General features: G+C 38.5%; 3 protein-coding genes across 3 annotated transcripts in view; 2 read left to right on the top strand and 1 right to left on the bottom strand.

The window, feature by feature from the left end:
* The first annotated feature begins 3,453 nt into the window (after positions 1–3,453).
* Positions 3,454–9,803, top strand: LOC142397802 (neuronal acetylcholine receptor subunit non-alpha-3-like). Its single transcript, XM_075481518.1, has 6 exons — positions 3,454–3,713; positions 4,961–5,112; positions 6,998–7,042; positions 7,266–7,375; positions 7,719–8,634; positions 8,745–9,803. Exons 1-6 carry the CDS (start codon positions 3,647–3,649, stop codon positions 8,910–8,912), a joined length of 1,458 nt encoding a protein of 485 aa, XP_075337633.1. The 5' UTR covers positions 3,454–3,646; the 3' UTR covers positions 8,913–9,803.
* An 85-nt stretch (positions 9,804–9,888) lies between these two features.
* Positions 9,889–11,255, bottom strand: LOC142397803 (uncharacterized protein C3orf85-like). The gene is made up of 4 exons (XM_075481519.1): positions 11,100–11,255; positions 10,636–10,760; positions 10,460–10,545; positions 9,889–10,180 (listed from the first exon to the last, which is right to left on the bottom strand). Exons 1-4 carry the CDS (start codon positions 11,131–11,133, stop codon positions 10,102–10,104), a joined length of 324 nt encoding a protein of 107 aa, XP_075337634.1. The 5' UTR covers positions 11,134–11,255; the 3' UTR covers positions 9,889–10,101.
* A 5,982-nt stretch (positions 11,256–17,237) lies between these two features.
* The window catches only part of LOC142397801 (neuronal acetylcholine receptor subunit alpha-7-like), a 36,449-nt gene continuing 30,077 nt past the window's right edge, over positions 17,238–23,609 (top strand). Inside the window, exon 1 of the mRNA XM_075481517.1 lies at positions 17,238–17,448. Coding sequence (XP_075337632.1) covers positions 17,379–17,448 — 70 coding nt within the window. The 5' untranslated portion in view covers positions 17,238–17,378. The remainder of the gene's footprint in view (positions 17,449–23,609) is intronic.

The raw sequence follows: 23,609 nt of genomic DNA on the forward strand, positions 1-23,609 counted from the left end.
TTGCTTTCTTTTGCTCTTTTGATAACCTTAGTCTGCCTGTCTGACAGCCTACACAGTCACCCTGAACAATTATTTTAAAGGCTGAATATTTCGTAACACTTGACAGTCACTGATCACTCTATTTGACCTTGACATTTAATCTTTTGCTTAGATTAAACAAAACCTTTTTTTGTTCAAAAGTCAGATATTAAAGCAGAGGCAGTCATGGGAGTCAGATTCCAACTCAACAGTTGAGGCTTTAGAATAAATTACTGACTTTATTCTACTCCATAAATGTTTGTGTGACCACTTTTAACTACTTTTGAGATATTTCAGTACAAAACAATGGATCAACTGACTGAACACCAAAATGCACCCAAATTGCATCCTTAATATCCATGGAACTAAATGAAGGTATCTCATATCTGTCAAAGATTCAAGTGTAACTTGTTTTGTTCTACTTATAACTCATTCAACCTAAGCTAGTGCTTCCGAAATTTTAACATAACCCCAATCTAGGGCTTTGATCATTTAATCAAAGGGACCTTCTTTTATGTTGTTCCCGAAAGCAGGTCTCCTTATAGTACCTTTATAAGAGTTGATTTCTCCACAGCAAGAATAGCAGAAGTAAACACACATACCCACAAACATACACATCACATTACTGTTTTGATTACTTAATTGGTCTTTATCCGTTGTACATTATCTTATGGAGACAGTATTATAACAGTGTCTCATGGGCTTGAGTTTTGCTGTCAGGTGCTTTTTTTGGTTTGTACCACGTCACTTAGACAAAGTCAAAGGGAAAATCAGTGTGAACTTTCTAAATGAAATATCATGTTCCAGTGAATAATAGGGAAGCCTTTTCTTCCCACACATCCCACATGCGTTAATACTGAGCTGATATCTGAGTTTAGAACACAAAAATCATCCATGACCTTTTGCCTCAAGAACTCTCTTGTTTTCTTTTTTGCTCCGTCTCTCTCTTTTTTTTTATGCTAGCAAAATATAAAGCCTTTTATTCCCCAGATCTGGCCAAAATCTTTACTACTAGCTTTCTCTGCTGTTCGTTGGTTCTTCTGAGAGTTGAAATATCAAATGTCTGAAATGAAACATTATTGATGATTGGGGGAATTTTTTTGATCAGACCATTTTGAAGTTTGGTTTAAGAAAAGAAGCCATCCTAAACTAACTGTGGGCTTCACTGATAAACTAAATCTCACAACATTATGAGGGATTAATTCAAAGTATTTGTGGATGCATAAAAAAGCTAATAGTATGGGCATGTGGGAGACCACTGACTTTGTGTTTCCTTTGAAGCACGAGTGAGATTTTAGTTTTCTTTTCCTGCATCCCCCTCTATCCTTTAAAATCCTTACAAAAACAAACAGATTAAGATGAAACCCCCAGGCCTGGAGAGACAGGGCTGTTTCTTCTTATCAATTAAATATTTCACACAAGCGAAATTATGCAGGCTTTAATTACAAGCTCAACAACGACGAAAACAACACCAAACGGAGCCGCAAAAAGAGCACACACATAAACATGCAGAAACATTTGATAACCTCACAGATGCAGAGACTGCCCACTGTCATCTGTGAAGGGACAGGCAGGTTTCCAGCTACCGAGAATTTCTGTTTCCGAATGATTAGAGGCGAGGCGGATGGGACGATCTTGGAGGCAGCAGCTGCCCGCCCCACGGCTCCAAGTGGAGCAGAAAATCAGGATAATTTCATTGTGATAATCAGCCTCCTGTTATCCCTGTCACTTTCACCCATGAAGAAAACTGAAAGGAGGAGCACAAGGGAAAGGGAGTGTGCGAGAGAAATGTGTATGCACAAGGAGACAAAGGGGGGAGGAGAAGAAATATAAATACAGCAGATAGAAAATATGTGCTTGGTGCCTGGCTAGCTGCAGCATATATGCGTGTGCCTGAGTGAGTTGTGATTCCATGTTTGCTATACTTGTGAAAATCTTCTTTCTTCCCTTCATTCCTCCCTCAGTCGCTTTACTTTCTTTTCAACCAAAAACACAAAATGTTACCGGGCAGTTACTTGAGCCTTGTCTTTTTTTGTCTTGGATTTCAGAGAACCGCTGCTGATATTTCTGCTTAGATTTTGATTTTAAGGTGTGAAACTCCAACTGGGAAACGTCATATCTCCACAACACCAATATGCGAGATTGTGTGAACATGTATATCTGCTTTAGGTGCTCAACTCAGCACAGTGAATATGGTTTTATTACAGCAGTCAAACTTGTTTGCGTACGCTTAAGCGACAAAACTGCAATGTTTCTATAAACCCACATAGAAATCAGGTGGTGTAGCTCAGTTCAGATTTCACACATTTCTTTATCGAAAGTGTTGTTGCCCGCAGCTGGGAATTATAAGCCATCTCAGTTTGGGGGAATGTTAATGAGTTTGTGTTGATATCAACTCTCTTTTTCTCTCAGAAAGACGGTTCTTTTTATTTCCCTTGCCGCAACTCTATGTGAATCAGATTATTTTTCATTGTTTGTTGTCCTTTGTGCTTGGATGAGTTGCACTGTCACTTCTCCTTAACCTGCTTTCATATAATCTTCCTTTCCTTTCCTTTCCTTTTCTTTCCAAATAACTTACAGATCACTATCTGATAATAGAGCATATCTTACACACTGGCAGCATTTATTGTTCAGACATTGACATTTTCCTATAAAGTAGTTCCTTACTAGATGTTTAGCAAATATTGTAACATCCCTCTGTACTTTTTTTTAAAATACTGGGCTCTGGAAAAGCATGAAAGCATGTTGACAGTGTAGTGTTCATTAAGGTAAAACAAACTGTTCACATCTTATAAAGCTAAATATTCCATAATATTCCATCAGTTTGATTTAGATGAGATAACCTTATTCACCCCACAACATAGGCCTACCTGGAAGATAATTTTCAAGAACATAAAATCGTTTTTTTCTGTATATTTAATCTCTACATCCCCGGTGTGCTTGTTGAGGCTTCTCAGTGGAGAGTACCGCAAATAAACTGTGGGCTGTGGAAGCTGTTGTAGCAACCCTTTCATCCTCACCACTATCTATAGAGCGTATGCCATTTCTATAGGCCTGTTCCTAAAAATGTAAATAACAGAAACGTTGTTAAAAAACCTATAATGATTGTTTTTTTTGTTTTTTTTTAGGACTTTAAGAAAATGTGCCGTGGACAGTTTAACGTGTGAGCTCTTGGCTTGCAACAGCCGGTGGTCTTCTTCATCCTGCCCTGGATGCGATATATGTAGGTTAATGTGTTACCTAACAAAACTTTTCACTGTGAAGCAAAGTAGCGCGTCAGAAGCTTTATGGTTTATGGTTCAGGGCGCCTTTAAAACTCGCATCATGCACTCACCCGCCCTCTCCCTCCCTCCCTCCTCCTCCTCCTCCTCCTCCCCCTCTTCTCCTACAGAGAGCATCCCCTCTGCTTCCCGTAGCGCTTCGTCCAGAATTACATTATATGGACACCGGCCACATGCACCTTCACTTCCCGCTGGAAAACAGCAGGAGCGCGGCTAGTTTCTGAACTGTGTGAAGCACTTTCACTGATGGGGACCTCGGTGTTTTTCACACCAGTGAGTTATCCGCTACAGCTGAGCAGCGGTTAGAGACAGAAGACTGCAAGCGTGCACATTAGGACCGGGACACCATGAAGTTGTCGTTCCTCCTCCTCCTCCTTTTGTCAGTGTGTCAGCTGTCCTTCGCCGCCATCGCCGGTGAGAAAACTCTTGAAATAGATCATGTTGAGCAATATTAGCTGATAAAGATGAAATGAACTCCGCGTAACCTTGGATGAAACCAATAAAAAAGTGAACTACTCACAATGTAATTTCCGTTTCTATCAAGCAGGCGATTGTTTGATGAGGCTATAGCAAATGTTTATATCTAATAGAAACTGATTGGGATTTAGAGAGTTCAGCAGCCTATTCAAGTTTAAATCCACTTTAAGAGAGTGCTTTATTAAATATTATATTCATTTTATTTAATTTACAATTACAAGTTCACTGTTTCATTGCAGTGAAATTCACTATTTAACATTGATGAAAATATTCAAATTTGCTGGATGAGTTGATTAACGAGCCTTTATTCTACTCCTACATCAAACAGATATGTTTTTAAGCAGCACAGTAGGGTGAAGCCTCTGCCATTAAAGTTGATATGTCAACAGACGAACAAGAGCACAGGAGTCAGGTATCAGTGTCCAGCTCTCTGCGACTGTCCTTGAAAGTACTGATGGAATTAAAGTGCTCAGCAGTGTGACTTTTTTTGCTTGGCCGATAATTTACATTTGTTCACAAACGGTCCAATCAGTTTATGTTTCTGAGGTGTGGTTACAGGTTAAAAGTGCTTCTTCTTTTGATCAGCACAGTCATTAAGTCTCTCACTTCATGCCCCCTGTGTCTGACATTACAGCTTTTGATTATCAGTTAGCACTTTGTTCCATGTAACTTCAGTCTGACTGATGTGTTGATTTCCCAGTTTCTGCACACAGTTATCTTAACCAATAATTTCACCCCTATTTGAAACCTCGGAGCTTCTTCTCTCCTTTATAAACATGTTCGTGTTGATCTTACTGCTACTCTTCCTGCTCATACTACCCTCCCCGTTGTCAGTATAACACATATTCACTCTGTTTTCCCTCCATTTGATTTACCTTATTAGTCATTTGTGTCTCAAGAGGGTCAACCTAAAATGTGCTTGAGTTTCTGCCTAATCTGCAGTCAGTTCAAGGTTCAAAACTTCTATTTAGTAGTATTGACAGTGGTACCACTAAGGTTGCATTGTTTAAAATATATTACAACATAGTGCACCGACCTTCATCTACAGTAATTGATGAGACAATAATTGGGTAAAATGGTCCAGTTTTCACCCCTGTCTACTGAAATGGCAGATTAAACCGATGAAGGTGAGGGACTGTTAAAGTGTGAGGAGAGCTGTGAACCCACCCTGTTCATTCTTGCAGCACAAAAGGAATTTGTGTCCTTGGCGGAGATGGAGGACGCTTTGCTGAAGAACCTTTTCCAAGGCTACCAGCGCTGGGTGAGGCCAATCCAGCATGCAAACGATACCATTAAAGTTCGCATTGGACTCAAGATCTCTCAGCTGGTTGATGTGGTGAGATTTGCTTGCAACTCCTTGCTATTTGTTAGAGTCACTAGTTGTTGCACAAGTACGTTTTCCCACAAAAATTAAGAAATGAACAGTCTTTGATGCTATATAAAATATAATGGTAGCTTTCAAGGCTTATTAATGCTGTTTATCGGAAATAACTCTGCTTTTTAATTTCAATGTCTTTAATTAAATGCAAACTACTGTTTGCCATAAAGAATACTTTTGTAAAAGACACCATTGCATTGAATGTCATGTCATTCAATAGTCCCCCAACAAACTAACTTTTTTTTCTGTTTTGCTAAATAATTTGACATTACTTTGAAAAAAAAAAAATAATAAATAAATTTTGGTGACCTACTTTTGGAAATCCAGTGTAGCGGTGTTTAACTGGGAACTGCAGCCGACTGCATGCCCTCCACCTACCCCCAAATTAAGGTGGCCATGAAAAATGCAAAATACCACCCACCCTAAAACCATATAAATAGCTTGTTTAGGTTCTCATTTTTATTGTACTCTCATGTGAATGGCAGAACCGATTGGTCATTTCAGGTAATTTGTTTTTAACTGAGAGCTTGACCAAGTCTTTCATTTTAGTCTCTCTTAGATTTGTTGAGAACAACAAATGTGTAGAATATTTCCCGACAAACCCTTAAACAAAGCAAACCTTAAGTTTTAAACAGAAAGATTTAAAAAAAAAAGTGTCCTACTAAAAAGAAAGGAATGCGTTCAAAGTTACATAAAAAGAACAAAAACAAAACAAAACTTTTTGAACTGAGAACAGCTGCAGAGTGAGATGTTTGCCCTTTTGGTTCAGCAGTATCGCTGTCCGTGGTCCTGAAGCCAAACACACCACTGGCACCGTCACAGTATAGAGCTTTCCATAGTCCTGAAATAGATTAGGAACACTCAAGTCATATCTGCAACTACACAGGCTCTCTCTGGAGTGTTTTTTTAATATTTCAGAGGCTGTCTGTGATAGGCGGAGATGGTTTAGGTGTTTAAAAATGAGAAAACTGAGAATGTTAATGGAGGAACCACTCTTCTTGGCTTGCAATATTTATCTCAACCAGTTAAGATTTTATTCTTTATTCTTCCTCTCTCTGCCAGAGAGAGCTAATACTGAATAAAACAAGGCCCCTGTGTTTGCACCAAACAGGCAGAAACATTTTTATCTGGTAGAGTTTAGATAGAGAAATGACAAGAGAGCTGACTGTAAACACAACATCTTGGTTAGGCTGACTCTCTCTGGGCTGCTGCATGGCTCTCTATTAGATTAGGATTCACCTCTGGTCCATGTGATTACCAAACCATCCAACTCACTCTGACAGCTGAGGCCTGGGTTGGATACAGCTAAATGATTCAGCTTTGGATACATCTCCTTTACTGTTGCAGCATTTATTTCTCAACTGTTATCTCTCCTCAGTCATCCCTTCCTACTTTTCAAACCTTTTCAAACCGAATCTTATGTCAGTGGAAATAAACCTGAGCTAGCTGCTCTCCATCTCTCTGTTCCTGTCTTCCTCTATTTACCACTTAGCTATTGGTCTCATGTTTCTATTTCTTGTTTGTTAACGAAATACAACAGATGGGTAAATTATATTTGATTTGATTTTCCAGAAAAGGAAAAGCAGCTGTAGTTCAATCAAACTGCTTATGCAGTATGCTGGTCAAATGAAGGGCCTTGGTGGACCACCACAATTCAGAGGATGTGAAATTGTTTGTGCTGTAAAAAGCCAATGTTATTAAATATAGAATCAAAACTATGGTTTAGATAATCTACACCATCAGGACTTCTGATTATTACATTTTCTTAAAACTACAATGTTGTTATTTTGCCTTTTGGAAATCCTCTTCTTTTAAATGTAAATATTTCTTTTTTCTGTTTCAGGATGAGAAAAATCAGCTAATGACAACAAATGTTTGGCTAAGTCAGGTAAGGCACACAAATCAAACAAAACAGATAAAGTCACAGTGAGTTATTTGCAAAAGGAATAGAAATCAAACAATCAACACTAAATGTTTGATATGGTGTACTTGCAACACATTGAGCTCATTTATGTAATTAATCAGTTCAGATGCATTTAATTGCAAACACTGTTGTTTATTGTTCTGTATTGGCCTGATCATATCGTGTGTATTGCATTCATGTCAAGCAGGAGTGGATCGATTTCAAGCTGCGATGGAATCCAGATAAATATGGTGGAATAACCTCAATCAGAGTTCCTTCAGAAAATCTCTGGCTCCCAGATATTGTCCTATATGAGAAGTGAGACTGCTTTGCTTTTCTGATAACGCTAACTAACCAATGCCTCATGTGAAAATCTCACATTTTGCCAGTTTGGGAAGTTCACTGATAAATATTGTGTATTTTTTACATGATTTTTGTAAATATTTTTAAGATGTAATCAAAGTTTGACACTTGAATGTCACACCGAAGGAAAGGCTATATAATTATGAGCTATAATCCTACACTCTACTGTCATACTGTCAACTCCTTTTCACCACGTTTTTGATTTTAAGTGAAGATCACCAAATACATAAACACGGTGTAATTATATTTCTGATTAGAAAAGCAGATATTTCCTGACTTTGATTTGGTATCTCTTCAGTGCTGATGGACGGTTTGAGGGCTCCCTGATGACTAAAGCCATTGTGAAGTTCAATGGCACCATCACCTGGACACCACCTGCAAGTTACAAATCTGCCTGCACCATGGATGTCACCTTTTTCCCCTTTGACCGCCAGAATTGCTCCATGAAGTTTGGTTCCTGGACCTACGATGGCAACATGGTGGACATGGCTCTGATGGACATCCAGGTTGATCGGAAAGACTTCTTTGATAACGGTGAATGGCAGATCCTCAGTGCTACTGGTGCCAAAGGAAACAGGAAGGATGGCTTGTATTCCTACCCCTTCATCACCTACTCCTTCATCCTGAAAAGGTTGCCGTTGTTCTACACCCTCTTCCTCATCATCCCCTGTTTGGGTTTGTCCTTTTTGACTGTCCTGGTGTTTTACCTCCCATCAGATGAAGGAGAGAAGCTGTCGCTCTCCACCTCTGTTCTCGTGTCGCTCACTGTGTTTCTCCTGGTCATCGAAGAAATCATTCCCTCTTCCTCGAAAGTGATCCCACTTATTGGAGAATACCTGCTCTTCATCATGATCTTTGTCACCCTGTCCATCATCGTCACTGTCTTTGTCATTAATGTGCACCACCGCTCATCAGCGACCTACCACCCGATGTCTCCGTGGGTTCGCAACCTCTTCCTGCAGAAACTCCCCAGACTGCTCTGCATGCGAGGACACACTGACCGGTACCACTACCCAGAGCTGGCCCCTGAAAGCCCTGAACTGAAGCCTCGCTCCGGAGGTCGGAGAGGGGGCCAGAGGACAAGTGACGGAGCCCATGGACAGACGACATCTGAGGGCAAAGAGGAAGAGGCCTGGGCCACCATGTTGGAAAAAGCCATCTTTTCAGTGCGCTACATCAGCAGGCATATTCGGAAAGAACATTTCATCCATGAGGTGTGTGTAGTGTTAATCAACAAAGAATAACGAGTAATAATTAAAACAGCCTTTGGATTTATATGTATGTGTGTCTCTGTCATGTCACCTCTAATTTCTGTTTTCTGCAGGTGGTGCAAGACTGGAAGTTTGTAGCCCAGGTGTTAGACAGGATCTTCCTGTGGGTTTTCCTCTCTGTTGCAATACTGGGCACCATCCTCATCTTCACTCCAGCTCTGCATATGTTCCTGAAAATTCCTCCACCGACTGCAAATGAGGATCCACCCTCAGACCACTAATAATAAAATTCCCCTTAACAGGCAACTGACGATTCACCTTCATGATCAATCAAGCAGCTGTACAAAGGGTGAACCGAGGAAAGCACTACAAGTGTATTTAAAGGAGTACTTTGACCTCTACTTCTCATCTGCTGTGTACAACGTTGTGTATTGAATCATCAAGTCAGCATATGTATGTTTTATGCACATATAATGCTTAAATTACAATGATATTAGTAAACTTTGGTTTTGTAGATGACAAAGATAATCTGAGAGAAAGTTAGAGCATCTTATCACAGTTAAAAGACATTCTAACACAAACTGGTATCCAGCCCTGTTTGTCACACATGCTAAAGAAATTTATTTCCACTTAACGTAAATAAAGCTTGAAAGCAAAGAGTTAAAACCCAGTCCAAGTCACGGAACGTACAACCTAATGAATGCGCTAAAAACGTTTTGGCTGACTTGATTTATGTATTCAACTCTCCTCCTCATAATTGTTCATCTTTAATTTGATGCTTTTTTTTTTAGACATATTCAGCTTCAATAAAAATAATTTGAAACCCAATGTCAAACTATTACTTCAATAATCTGATGATATGATAAAACATGATTTTATCAATATTGACTCAACTATATCCTGCCTAAGCCCAAAATACCTCTTGTTGTAGCTACTTCTTCGTAGCTTATCATCCAAAAACTAATTTGTTCTCTCAAGGCACCAACAACATGTAAACTACTTTTCTGTTCCGCGACACATGGAACAGGTGTTTCTCATCGTCATCGAGTGCAGAGTTTGTTTAATTTTTTTTTGCCATTTCCATTCTAAAAACTCAAATTATATTAAAAAAAATAGTAGTGGAGTACTGAACATTTGAATGATCTAGTCCTCACAGGTACAGAATTTAAGTTATCAAGGACTTTACCACATTAATAAAGATGGTTTAAATAAACAAGGCTTTAAATGTTGTGATTTATAACATTTTTATTCCTGTTCCATTCAGGACATTCATATTAGCGTTGCAGATGTTGGAACAAAAGCACAAGAAAATAAAGGTAAATGGTGAAAAATGTGTACAACTGATAGCGCCACCCGGTGGTAAAGCAAAATACATTCCTTGTCCTTTCGATCTGTAAGTTTGGCCTTCCCTTCGGAATCTACTTTATTTCTGTCCTCATTGTGAAGCCAAATCTCCTTCCTCTTTGTTTCCTATCTGTGTTGACTCGACTGGCTGTTCAGGTGAGCTTGTGTATTGCGCAGCATCTCCATATAAAGCCTGGTGTTATCACTGCAACATGGCCAGATAAAAGGAACAAAAAATAGACAAATAAATATTTAACAAAAATCTTTTTGGCATCATATTTGGTCACGATACAAACTTTGAGTTAAAACAAATTATTAGAAATACATTTTTGTATGCAAACATGTTTTAAATCAATATGCAGTTACTATGTGGTGAACCAGATGGATAATGTCCCATGTAAGCAAGCTCCAGTAAAGTATAAAAGAAAAATAGAATGAATGTGCCGCACTATGAGCAACAGTGGACAAAAGTTATCTCACTCACTCTGCCACAGAGCGATCAAACATCATGTTACTCATGTCCATGTAGTATTGAGCATTTGTTCGAAGGGCTGTCCACTGCTCATTGACCTGAGGAGGAAACACAAAAGTCTTGTTTGGTATCTCTTGTATGACATTATGTGACTTATTATATTTATTTATTACACAGCATAACGTTACCACTTCCTGAAGGGTGTAACCCCACTGGTTCTGAGAGTGGTGTGGATCCCAGTATCCCGCCTGCCTTTTCAGCCTGATGAACTGCTTTGCTGCCTCTTCCTTCATTAAAGGAGCAGCAAAAACCCCTGAATAAAAGAACATAGACTTGGATTTCCAAAAAAAGGAGGAAAACTGCCACTAAAAGTCATGATTTGAATGAAAAACATTCTGTAACATCTAAAATCTCACAGCTTTAGAACTGAAAATATAGAAAAAAACAAAGTTGGATGGGAAAAAAAATAGTTCAAAATGTGATCATCTCGAGTAGCTCTTAATGAAAATGTAGATGATGAGAGTAGGGTTTACGATGTGCTTTCTGACTGTTTGAATGCGTTTATCTTAAACTAAGATCTAGAACTTTAAGATCTAGAATATCAGTACCTATACTGAAACACATCTGAGATAGAAAATGAGTTTTGACTTACCACTCACAAAGGCCAACAGGATCGCACACTTCATGTCTATTAAATTTTAGATTCATCAAATAATTTAGAAGAAAGAAATAATCCTCTTTTCACTGAAACAAAAAGAAACAAGTCGCAGATAGTTATATTTACCTGCAGCATGAGCAGTGAGCTGCTGGTCTGAAGCTCTGACTCTCTCATATAAACGTGAAAGTGAACAACAGTTTCTTTCTCTGGTTCTTACCAGGAACCAGAGAGGAATGAATGAATGAACTCTATCATCTGGCTGGGCTGCTCCATCAAAGTGAACATTTATCTGGTGCCAGTGCTACACCAGCCCATCCAGACACACACAAGCACACACACGTCAATAAACAAGACACTGGCATTCACCGCCATGGGAACACGTCAGGCTGTGAAACTGAGCAGAAAGGCAGCACTGTGTGGACAAATGTCAGCAAATAAATACAGTGCTGAAGTCTTGGTTTGAGAAAATCCAAATTTGAGCATTTTCCTCTCTAGATTTTCAAGTCTTAAAAGAAAATATTTGATCAAAACCTTCATTCAGTGCAACTAAAAATCAGTTAGTGCACAAAGTTAGCTCATAAGTTCAGTTTGTTTCTGTTGGCTGATGATTCCCTGAGCTTTGTTGGCTGCATTTTAGAAGTGACCATTGATATTCAAAAGCATTTTTAATAGCAACAGGTTTTTACAGCAGCATTTTTAAGAGCTTTCTCCATCTTGTATTGTTAACGTACTGAAACTGTTTATTGAAATCCTCATGTTTTACAGTCCAGATGCAGGGCTGCAATTATTATCATCATTCATATTAAATAATTTGGTGTACATCAGCAGTGCTTCCACTGGATGGGGTCAGAGCCAAAGCTGAATGCACTATGCGTTAACTCTGAGTGTGACATGTGGGGGGTTAGAAATAGAACTTTGCTCAGCAAACTGAGATGGAGAAGACTACCTGTTATAAGAGTTATTCACAAAAAATACATAGAAAATATGTCTGAGCACATTAGACATATATCTAGCAAATTATAAATGTTAGGGATAAAAGTGAGAGAATTAAAGATATTATCTAAACTACAGGTTTTTGTGTGCTTTTAGGATAAGGGAAAGCTAACAACTTACAAAATATATGATCACCCAAGAGAGACAAACGCTGAGACTTCAAAAAAACAAAGCAAGTCCAAGAAGTGGTCATTTGTAATTCTTTCTCGTTGAAGTGCAGCATTAAGTCTCTCCTTCAAAGTATGTGCATTGGCTTTCATGTGAATTTCTTTGTGTGATGTAATATTTACACGCTTTTACAAATGCTGATGCAGTCACATGTAGACGAGCATAGAAAAGCTGAAGTGGGGGCCAATACAGTTAATTCACAGAGACAATAGCCAGAAGTTCAGAAGAACAAAAATCTTTAATAATTCAAACTACCTGTGAACCTAAGCATTTCTAAGCACATGTTTAGATGTGGGGTGGGACAGCTTTGTGCATATAAGTATGTTGGCCCTTCTTTGAAGATATATCTTTTTCATCCACCCACATAATGTGCTAACTCTTGTATGTATTGCTTCTGTTTTGTTTGTGTTTTCCAAACTGTGGGACTTTCTGTCTTCTTCATATATGACCTTTTCCACAGTAAATTCCAAAGTGGGTTCGAAAGGTCTGATCTTTTGTTGATATCCCATAATAATATGAGTCACCACCTGCACAGTGTAATGGAGACAAATGGCAGTAAGACAACAGAGGAGGAGCTGTTTCAAGAAGACCAAAGCGCACTTTCAGGCAGGTGAGATCTGCAGGTGAGATCTGCAGGCAGCAGAGACGCCATCTTGATTGAGCTTTTCAGGTTGAAAACATGTTCACATAGTTCTGAAAAAATTATAAAAGATCACACACACACACGCATCTACACAGAAATACAGATTCACAAATGCACATTCACACCTTTGTGTCTTTCGCATATCAAAGTGTAGCAACTCAAACCAGAACTGAAACTCATTTGACCCCATTCTATCAAGCACCTGCTCATACTGGCACCCCACAAGGACAGGCAAATATTTCAAATATTTCATTTAGAAACAATGGAATGAGTAGATTTAATCTTTAAAAACATGCAAATACAAGAGGGAAATGTTCAATTTTGACATTTCTTAAGGGGATCATCTGAGATAAAAAGAATATGCCTGTTACTATTAGTCCTAACCTCAGATTTTGCTGGTATTGTGCGGTTCACAGATGTCCTCAGAAGAACATACTGCAGCTCTGATTCTGTTGTCAGTAATTATGTACGCTAGATTTGTTTTATGTACGCCAGGTTGACTGTAGAAAAATACCACAGGGGTGTAGAGAAAAAAAAGACAGAGATGAGGGAGGGGAGGAAAGATGCAATTCCACAACATTAAGTGCATTAACAGAACATTTCTCATTTATGAAATATGGATAATCAACGGCTTGCCATTGTCTTCACACTGATTTATGTGCCTACCCTTTCTTCTGTGGTGCATTAAAAGAAACACACCTTGATGCATACTTCTGTTCTGCACCAGCTCAGAAGGTAGAGGCTGTTTTTTACTAAGGAAGTAAAAAAAACTATGAAAGGAATTTACAGTATTATACTTATCGTTTTGTGCTTTAAAGAATTTGCTAAATGAAACTGCATAAGTCTGTTAACCAGGCATTCAAGTACAACAATCTTCCTCTGCACTCCATTAAAGTCGTAGTTAAAGTTTAGTTTACCTGACTCGACAGCAGAACAATGTTCTAATTATATATGAAATAGTTTGAGGGGAAGGAGAGTCATCCTACCTTTGTCCCCAGAACCTTTCCTGCTGCCACATCATGAGCTGACCAACCAAAAGAACACCTAATGAAATCACTTTTAGCAGCTCCCTTCTCAAGTGTAAGATCTGTTATGTTTGCTGTGTGTTATTTAAGCAATAAGTTTGCTTTCCCTGATGAGAAAATTTTAAATTCAGAGATACTCGGTCTTTGCACACAGACAATTTGTAATGGGGAGAAAATCATGCTTTTCTTTTTGTTTTACTTGATAAAGATGTGTTTTAAAAAGATGTGGGGGTTAAGCTCGGTTTCCTTCCTTGTTTCTGCGTCTGTGATGTTTGGCTGAATAAGTTTCATCAGTTAGCAGTTTGCTGGTGGCCAGACACACTCCGAGAAGAGAGATGTTTTTGTTTGTGTGTTTGTGCCGTTGCAGTGTGTACAGCGAGCATTTGCTCACAAGCTCTCCCTCCAGGGGTTCGAAATTATGTATAGGAGGCAACAGACACAATCAGGCTGGAAAAATATTCCTGCGGTGTAATTCATCCTCAGACTCAGCCTGTATAAAGCCACCACAGTGCTTGAACACTGTATGCAACTCCTCCAAACATAGGAGTTGCTGTGATGAAACAAACCTGTAAATGAGATGCAACGTCAGACAAATCCACGTCACGCTTTCAGACTTTTGTAGTTCAAAGCCCTTCTTGAATTTTGACGATGGTTTGATATTGTTTATCTTTCATGTAGTTTTGTTGTACATGTCATGTTGTCACACATGCCAAACGAATCTGATCCTTGAAACCATGAGCTGCGAGATTAGGTTGTTGAACAACAAAGTATCACCTGAGTTTTTGTCAAGCTTACGAATGGAAATACTGTGATTTATTTTATTTTCTTCCATTTTTTGTTATTTTTCACATTTTGATACCTTGAAGCATCTGCACACTTCTTCTGGTGATGTTAGCACTCTGGACAGATCTTTCTTAAACTTCAGTAAGATGATTGAAGTAAGAACACTTAGGTTTTTTTTAGTTGGCAGTCAAAATACCCTCCGTGTCACTGCCTTTTAACAGACTAGAGGCTTGCCCAATGAGAAAGAAAACTTTCATAGAGCCCACTGTTTCTTTTGGTATAGATATGAAGATGTGGAAAGCTACACCAAATCAGATCTAAAACCATAAATGTCTTCGATTGAGCACCAAAACATTTCTCCACTTGTTGTGCAAAGAAGAACTGGTCAGCACAACTAGCACAAGACCCCTTTCTAGAAAATACTCCCTCTTTTCATTGGGAGGAGAGGGGAAACAGAGCCAGACGGTAAGAACATTTGGAGAAATATTTCCCCTCATTCCCTGTTGGATCCTATTTCCAAATGAAATTATTTATGGACTGGAATAAATAGGTCACTTGGTTATGAGCCTGCTTAGCACCAAAAGGAGACAAATACAACAAAATGCGTAACACTGGAAGCAGGAAATTGCTGTGCGACACATGGCACATTCATAAAAGCCAGTCGACAGCTGTGAGAAAAAGAGGGTTGACTGGTGATCTGTGCTCTCTTTATGGGCCAGAGAAGCTATTCCTGTCCTGCACTGAGATACACAGCTTGGTAAATGATGGGTGTCTTTCCTGTGTTTGGCCTTGACTTCAATTCATTCGTAGAGTGACTGTTTTTGTTTTATTTCTTGGAGGAGTTAACACATTTTTCTCATTATATTTAGCAACTTAATTGAAAAGCCATGAAACTGAACAGTTTTAATAGATAAGCATGCAGTGATACGCACTATATTTAAATGTAAATACACCCTGGATCATATGTGTTGCTCTCTGGTTGCAGTGTCATTTTTGTGTTTGAATCTGTTTTGAAAGGAAAACTCTTAAGTTTCTGGATTGCACTCATTCACAAGTGACCTGAAAATATTCACCCCAATATGTATATTAAAGTACACATCGCCAGCTGTTAGTCACCTAAACCTAATCAATACAATATAAGAGATTTTGTTCAACCTGTCCAGACATACTATGTAAAAAGATGCTTCACTTGGGGTTTTATCAGATTGTTTCTCAGCCAGGTGCAGAGATTATAAAGATACAGTTTGTTTTGTTCATGTAATTCGGTTTTCATGCTGAATAAACTCACAACACCTAACCAATTAGGGAAGAAACAAACTGAGCCACACAAGCTGTTCCCTCCTGCTTCCAGTCTGTAAATCATCCCCTGGCTAAAGCACACATTTTCTAACCATATTCTGCAAGCATGGAAATGAGAAGATCTCCCAAAATGTTTAACCACTCTTCCCTAGGAAAAACAGTCCTCTGGCATCACTGAATGAATCACAAAAGTATCTAACACTGCATGTAGGAAATTCTTATCGATATCCAGAAACTGACTGAGTTTTCTTCCTCTTCTAGTGTAATGGAAAGAAAGCATCCAACGCAAACATCTCTGTCTTTATTTTAGTTGTTCTGTTGGCTGTTTGTGTAAAACTTTTTATTAGATACGATTTCATTGGTTTATCAATTGTTAATTCAAGTTAATTTTTTTCAAAAGGCTCAGCTCATGGGACTGCAGCGTAAAATGGAAATCTTCCATTTGTTTTAATCCAAGCAAAACTCCCTTTTAATTCAAAGAGACCTCCAGTTGAATCAAACTCAGGGATGATGGCGATCTGCTTTGACTGATTTGATGGTTGAGAGGACAGAGCAGTGACTCAATCAAAGAAACACCAGGGAAGGAGTGCCTGCTGTGGAAGAGAAAGAAGGACAGGAACAAATTGACAGCAATTATGGCATGTATGGGTAATAAAGAGAGCAGAGTGAGGAGAGATGCTCAGCACATCATCAGAGATCAGCAATAAGCAAAAAGCAAAAAGGAACCAGCTCAGAAGAATGATTTCATTAGGTAACAGCTACACAAATAATTAAGTTTATCCAAAAGGAAAAGGTGTTAGTTTTAAATGGACTGAATGCACAAAAGCACATCATCACACTAGAAAACTATATAAAATTTATAAAAAAAGATTATATCAACTATCAATTTTTTTTAAACCAGAAGTCTGATGATGATTGTGACAACATATAATTCTATTGCAACAACTTGAAAATGTGTGTAGATTTTTTTTAACCAACTCTACACCATTTTGTTAAATGTAAAATAAAAACAGGTTCAAACAGTTGGCTACATGACCATAAATACTAAACCTGAGTTCACACAGTCGTTTGTGAAACCTGAACTTTTAATCAGTCATATATTCTTTTATTTTTTATTTTTTATTTCAGGCAGAACTCAGTCTGAGCATGTCTGTTAGCGCAGGACTGTGTGTACCTGAAGCTGCGTGAACGCGCCAATCTGAACTCCACACTGTCTGTCTGTCTCTGTTCTCCACACAGTGTCCCCCTCCTCTTTGTCTCTCCCCTGCTTCGCGTTCATTCCTCCGCTGAGCCGCAGTCGAATCCTTGCGTTGCCGACACGGAGATCCCACTGGCGGGTGGAGTTCACTGAGCTGCGCCAGCATGCGGTGCCACAAGTTTTGGGAAGCGTGTTCAGTTGGATTTTATATTTGGACATCCATCCTTTTCAGAGGTATGTTCGAAATAAAGTCGTTCTTGGTTATTATTGGAGGTTGATTAGGGTCTATCAGAAAGATATATTGTATTTTTCTATCATGGCACATTCGCAGATGGATAAGTGAGCTTTGATGCAGTTTTGCAGAAATTGTTCAGAATAATGAGAAGACGCAACCCTTCTCACGTCATCATAAACAAAATCAAGTTGGTTAAATGTTTCATTTTAGAAGACTTAAATGTAACTTTTACATTTACATTATTATTATTATTATTATTATTGTTATTATTATTATCATTATTAATAATTATGAAGGTCACAAAAGAGTTTGTGAAAGCCTGAATAACTGTAATTTGTTAGTTGCCACTTGTTCGACTGAACACTTGCTGTGAAACATTGCGTGTGATTTAGAAAATCTACTCCAGTCCGGTCTTTTGGACTTATTCATGGAAGAGCAATTCATCATCTAAATAGCTGTTTTCAAACACAACACATGTCTGCATGCATGTGTGGATGTGGATGGTAGAAATGTGCACATTAGTGTTTGTTTTTCATCTGTGAAGAAATGTACATGCATGGCTCTATAATTCTCCCCTAAGCCCTATCCCATCATCATCATTATCATCAGTAGCAGCAGCAGAATCAGCAGTAAAGGCATCATCTGTAACATCTGGCCTGTGTACTTATCAGTTTCTTACATTGAAGCTTTGCTGAAGCTATGCTTTCAAGCCTCAGACTTATGTACGAATGTGCATGCACACACAGTACTTTATAGCCACTGAGACCAAAAGTAGACCTGCAACCTTCCACTGACCTCACCTCACTTTGTTCAACCAGTCAGTGGTCATGCTGTGGGGGGGATGTGAGCGGGGAGGAGGGGCGTCGGTGACTGAAACAATGACACGGAAACCCATGACACGAGGCCTCTGCTGTCTGTTATTGCTTCCTCACAGTGGCACATTAATTGGTTCCAGTCTAGTGGCAGAAACACTGCAAAGGATGTATTGAAAGCTATACAAGTTGTATAATTTTTCAAGTCTTTTCTCTTTAGTAATTTCACCAGAAAAAATCTAACAAGGGGAGAATTCAGCAATCTTTAAGGGTAATATACTGACATCTATGTGAAAAGAAAAAAAGGAAAGCACAAATTGATCCAGAGATACATAGATAGATTTGTGGTTATAATTTGGTACCATGATGTTTCACTTTTGGAAGCTGAATAGAAGCTTGTGAGACTTTGAGCTTGGGGATTGAAGAACGAGCTTGCCTCTTGTAAATCTTGTGTGTGCACATTCATTGTACCATTGATAAGCAGCTTTAGTCTGTCAAGGAAAGCGCAAGACAATTCGTAAAACTGGAGATAAAGGATATGGCAGCTTTCTTGAAGCTGAAGTGGGATTCTTGTAACGACTTGTGCTCCACACTGCTCCACACATTTGTAAACTCTTGACAGGGTGACTTTCATTCACTAGTTTCTCACCATCTGCTGTTTCGATCATCACTGAATTCATTTACAGCTGAATGGCTTACCAATTTTAAAGAATTATCAGTGATTCTGTGTTTAAATGTTCAAACCAAAAATACAACCAGATTCGGCAACAATGAGCATCTAATTAGAGGGAATCTGCCTGGCACAGATGCTTCAATAATTTCTGCTTGAGTTAAAACCAACGCCTCATCTCCCTCAATGTCTTCCTCCGCCTGTCTTGTTGAAGCCTGTTTGTCTTATGCAATCTTCTACAGTTTAGTGCTTTTCTTGTGTTTTCAGCCATACACACACTGTTAACTCATGGACTTCATGTAAATTTGATATTGTCAAGCATTTCAGTCATTGTGTGTATGTGAGAGTAGACACAAGTTGTAATCATTATTATTATTTTTCAGATGGTACAAAATGGTTAAAGGCTTTGCTACCTTTAAGTCAACCCAAGCTTCAAACCATTTTTGGACACTAGAGACTGACATAAAAAGACACTGCTGAGAAATCGCAGGGCCTCCTTTGAGTTGAATTAGTTGTATATAGCTGAGATGTGGGAGTCATCCACTCAATGTTGCGAGGCTCTAGCTCCTGGATTAGGATTAAACATTTATTGGTTTTAGGACCATAGATTATAAACCTCTCCCATACAAATTCATCCATCCTAAACTCCATTAACACACAACGCCCTTCGCTCTCATCCCCACTCAGTACGGAGGCCACTCACATGATGCTGGAAATGATGTGTTAATGGATGAGACCATGGCTTGTCAGTTGATTTAAACATCTCACACAAAATGCATGTCTGTATGTGTTACACAGAGAGACATTACTAGTCAGTTCCTGAAAGTGTAGATGGTTAAAAGCCCTTCTGCTAATTGATGTTTTCAGTATTAATATTATCCCTGTGGTCTACTTTATTCCTGGTTTCACTCATCTGTCCCTTTTTTAAGACCATCGTTACTGATGTCACTATTACTTCTTGTCATTGACATACTGTCCTTGCCGTCATGCATTTGTCATGCAGCCTTACTCAGAGCTCAGTAGAAAAGGAGGGATTGTTGGGTAAGTAGAAAAGTACAAAGAGTGTTAAAGACATTGTACAAGTTGAGTATTGAACCAGCAATCGTCTGCGTGAAAATGTTCAGAGCATCACTAATGTCTTTGGATTAGTGCCCCCTGCCGTCACCTCCTCTCCTCATTATAAGTGTTTGTGGCCATATACACACTAGTGAGATGTGGAAACAGGATATCCTCACATAAAAACAGATATGGAGACATACAATGACAATGTGCTGAAGAATAAAAACTTTAATTAAATATGTATAGTGTACAAACTAAGCAAAATGTAGTACTCCTAAAGTTTTTAAGCCTTTATTGTGAACGTGCAAAGTTTGTGCTGTGGACCAAAGTGGATGGATCAATTGCTTACACCCCTTACTTCACTGTTTGGTACCCCTTAACACTTTTTTTTAATCAACACAGGTCAGACTGATTCATTTCTGGGACTGTTGTCTCCACTCTGTATCTCCATCTGTATTTTGAAACAGTTTATGTAAGAGACTAACCACCTGGACCAAGAATGGAGCATCTGGATTCTTTACTGCTGACCTCCCCTGACACACTCATTCCCCTTCCAAACGGCTGATGATGAAATAATGAGGTGTAACACCACTGCCAATGTAGATGTGACCTTAATTCAGATCACTGCATACTTTAATCTATCTAGAGTGTTTTTTTTAATTTTTTTTTACAAACACACAGTATATGTGTTTGTTGAGGCCCTTAGGACATAATAGCGTCAGGGTATTATCGTCTTTTCCTTTCACTATTGGGTTTCAAGATGAGCCATATTCCAACTGATATCACGACAGAATGTAAAACACCACAGAAGGACTATGTTTCCCTTACTCTGTTCCTGTTACAGGTGCAGCTTAAATTTGGGTTCATCAGTACGCTGATATCCTACCTCTCCATATATGTTTTGCTGTAATGATGTCCACATTTTCTGTTTTGGCAGTGTTGAACTGATCATGAATGCTGATAAAGAGGAAAGACAGAATTGTGGAAATATCTACTTTACGAGCTGTAAAGGTGCTCTATGTAGAAAACATCAAAATAGATACTGTATTAAAAAAAAGAAAAAAAACAACCAATAACTATGACTTCATGTAAAAAAAACATGTTTTTTATACGATTCAGCTGAATATACAGCTTTGAGACTTCGGGTATGGACTTGCATTTAATTGTAATATCACTTTGTACCACTAGATGGGATATGAGTCACCGGTTTATAGTATGCGATGGAGCTGATATAAGAATAAGAACTGCCATAACAGAGCAAAGAGCAGTGTTGCCAAATCAATTTATCATTAGATTTAGCTACTTTTCAGAGCTTTTTCTTTTTCACAAAAACTTGTTGGTCTTTCGACAAAAACCTTTGCTAGTTTGTTGAGAAAAAAGATGCTAATATTTATCCATTCAGGTAGGATCCAACTATAGGCTGTGTGTTTTTAAAATCAAGGTTTTGTAAGGGCAGAACTCCAGCCAAGTGACTATGTTCAAACACTTAGTATAAGTGGCTTAGTATAAAGAAATACCATAATCTAATGTATGGAAAAACATTTTTAAAAAAAATCACAAATATGTTAATCTTGAATCTTGAATAGAAATAGGAAAATACACCTAGTAAAACCCTTTACTACACTGTCCTTTTGTGGTGATAATTTCTGAAAACCACAACTGCAAAATTCACTATTAAGTCTTCATGCAAGACATCACTGGTTGGAGTAGGAGTTAACATTACATGGTTTGGGATAAAATAAATGTACATTGTTAGGTTTACATTTTATACTATATATGGCCATGATTACTGTTATGTCACCTGAATTCTACCTTACAGAAAACAACAACCTAATGGCATAAGTAGGATGGTGACACTTCTGCACCCTGGACCTGTCATAACTGTTCCATATTTTCTGGTGATAGATTATTAGACCAACCTTTTTGCTTTGCTCTGTTGTTCTGCCGAGACGGAAACAAAAGCAGATGTATGTGACAGAAGCAGCTTTTCTGTCTGTTAGCATGATTATCCAATAGCTACGGGGTCGGATTTCATATAAGCTAAAAGCTCATTAAAGCTGGTGGAGAGATGAGACATGGACAGTCAGAGAACCCTTTACATTTTGAATACAATTTGCTCAGACAAACAGTTATCTCATTCCACATCACAGTTTGATGTTGTGCATGCACAACAATTTTTTTTTTTTTTAGTCTTTTTTTCTTTTAACATTCACACTGACAGAGGACATTTGCATCAGAAAGGCTGAGAAAGGCTCTAGATATGTAGCATTTGTCATGGTGTTGACTGTGCAGGCTCTCATGGGCTGGTGTCTGTCAGTGAGGTCTTTGTGCTGCATTAGTGCCTACCCTCAGGTATATAACTCTGGTCCTTGTATCTCAGAGCATTCTGGAATCAGAGCCTTTTTTTATGTTCCAGACCACGCAATAGATTTAGCTTTTTGTTTAAATTTCTGACATGTCATGCATGCATCTTGTATAAAATAAGATTACTCGCTTGTAGTGAGGGAAGAGATTTGTTTTTTATGTATTGTTTTAGGGATATGCCTAAGAAAAGATCTTCTGGCAGAACATCCACAAATTTTGAGCTAAACCAAAGTGAACAAGCGTTTTACTCCTCACATCTTTACAGCTCTGCAGTGTTCCTAGGGTAATTACTCAGGATTCATGTTACATAACTTGGAACCTCATGGGTCCCATGTTAATCCTGTCTACAAAGTCTTACTAGCAGCAACAGTCGGTGAGGTCAGTTACACTTGAGGCATTAAATGTCTTACAGCCTGGTAACATTTTGTAGCCATTTTAAATTTCTAAATAACACCAATAATACATAATCAGTATGTTGGTACGTCCTATCACACAGTAGTTAAGCCTTATCGGCGCAAAAAAAAGGAGTCTTTGTTAAGCCACCCCTATAGCTGTCTGAGATTTCACATGGACGGATCCAAAGTGATCCAAAGTGCCTCAGTGGCACTGACTGTGTGCACACATATTGCAAGTTGACATCGTGAAAGTGACAAGGCAAGGCAAGGCAATTTTATTTGTGGAGCACAATTCGCACACAAGGCAATTCAAAGTGATTCAAGTGACAACAGCTGGTTGGTTAGAGAAGTGTGTTTACATAGATGCACAGGCCGTTTCATCAATGAAAAGAGCCAGAGAATATGTATGAGAACAACTTTAACCTCCCATTCCGTCTCTTTACTTTCACACAGGATGCTGATGTGCAACAGAGGCCTGTCTTGAAATGTACTGTGTGAAAAAGGCTTGTAACAGGACTTATCACAGTCAAAGACGTATAAGAAGAGGTGAATCTTTTTATATGCTTGCTTGAGTTTTGAATTTCCCCCATTGGGGGATAAATAAAGTATTTTTCTATTTCTATTCTATTCTTGAAGAGGTTTTTGCTTTTTAAAAAAAAGAAAAGAATTGATGTGTATGAATGGGAATCAAACATCTTTGCGATTTAAGTCTGATCTGGCAAAGAATAAACTGACATGACTTACCAGCTATTTCTGGTTTTAGCCTGAGAACAACAAACTCACATGACTGACCAGCGTCTGCCCATTTATGATCTAACATCCAAGATATTCCCAGAGATGGAAGAGATTTCCTGAGGAGA

This window comes from Odontesthes bonariensis, chromosome 13 (genome assembly GCF_027942865.1).
Source record: "Odontesthes bonariensis isolate fOdoBon6 chromosome 13, fOdoBon6.hap1, whole genome shotgun sequence".
NCBI classification, from domain to species: Eukaryota; Metazoa; Chordata; class Actinopteri; order Atheriniformes; family Atherinopsidae; genus Odontesthes; species Odontesthes bonariensis.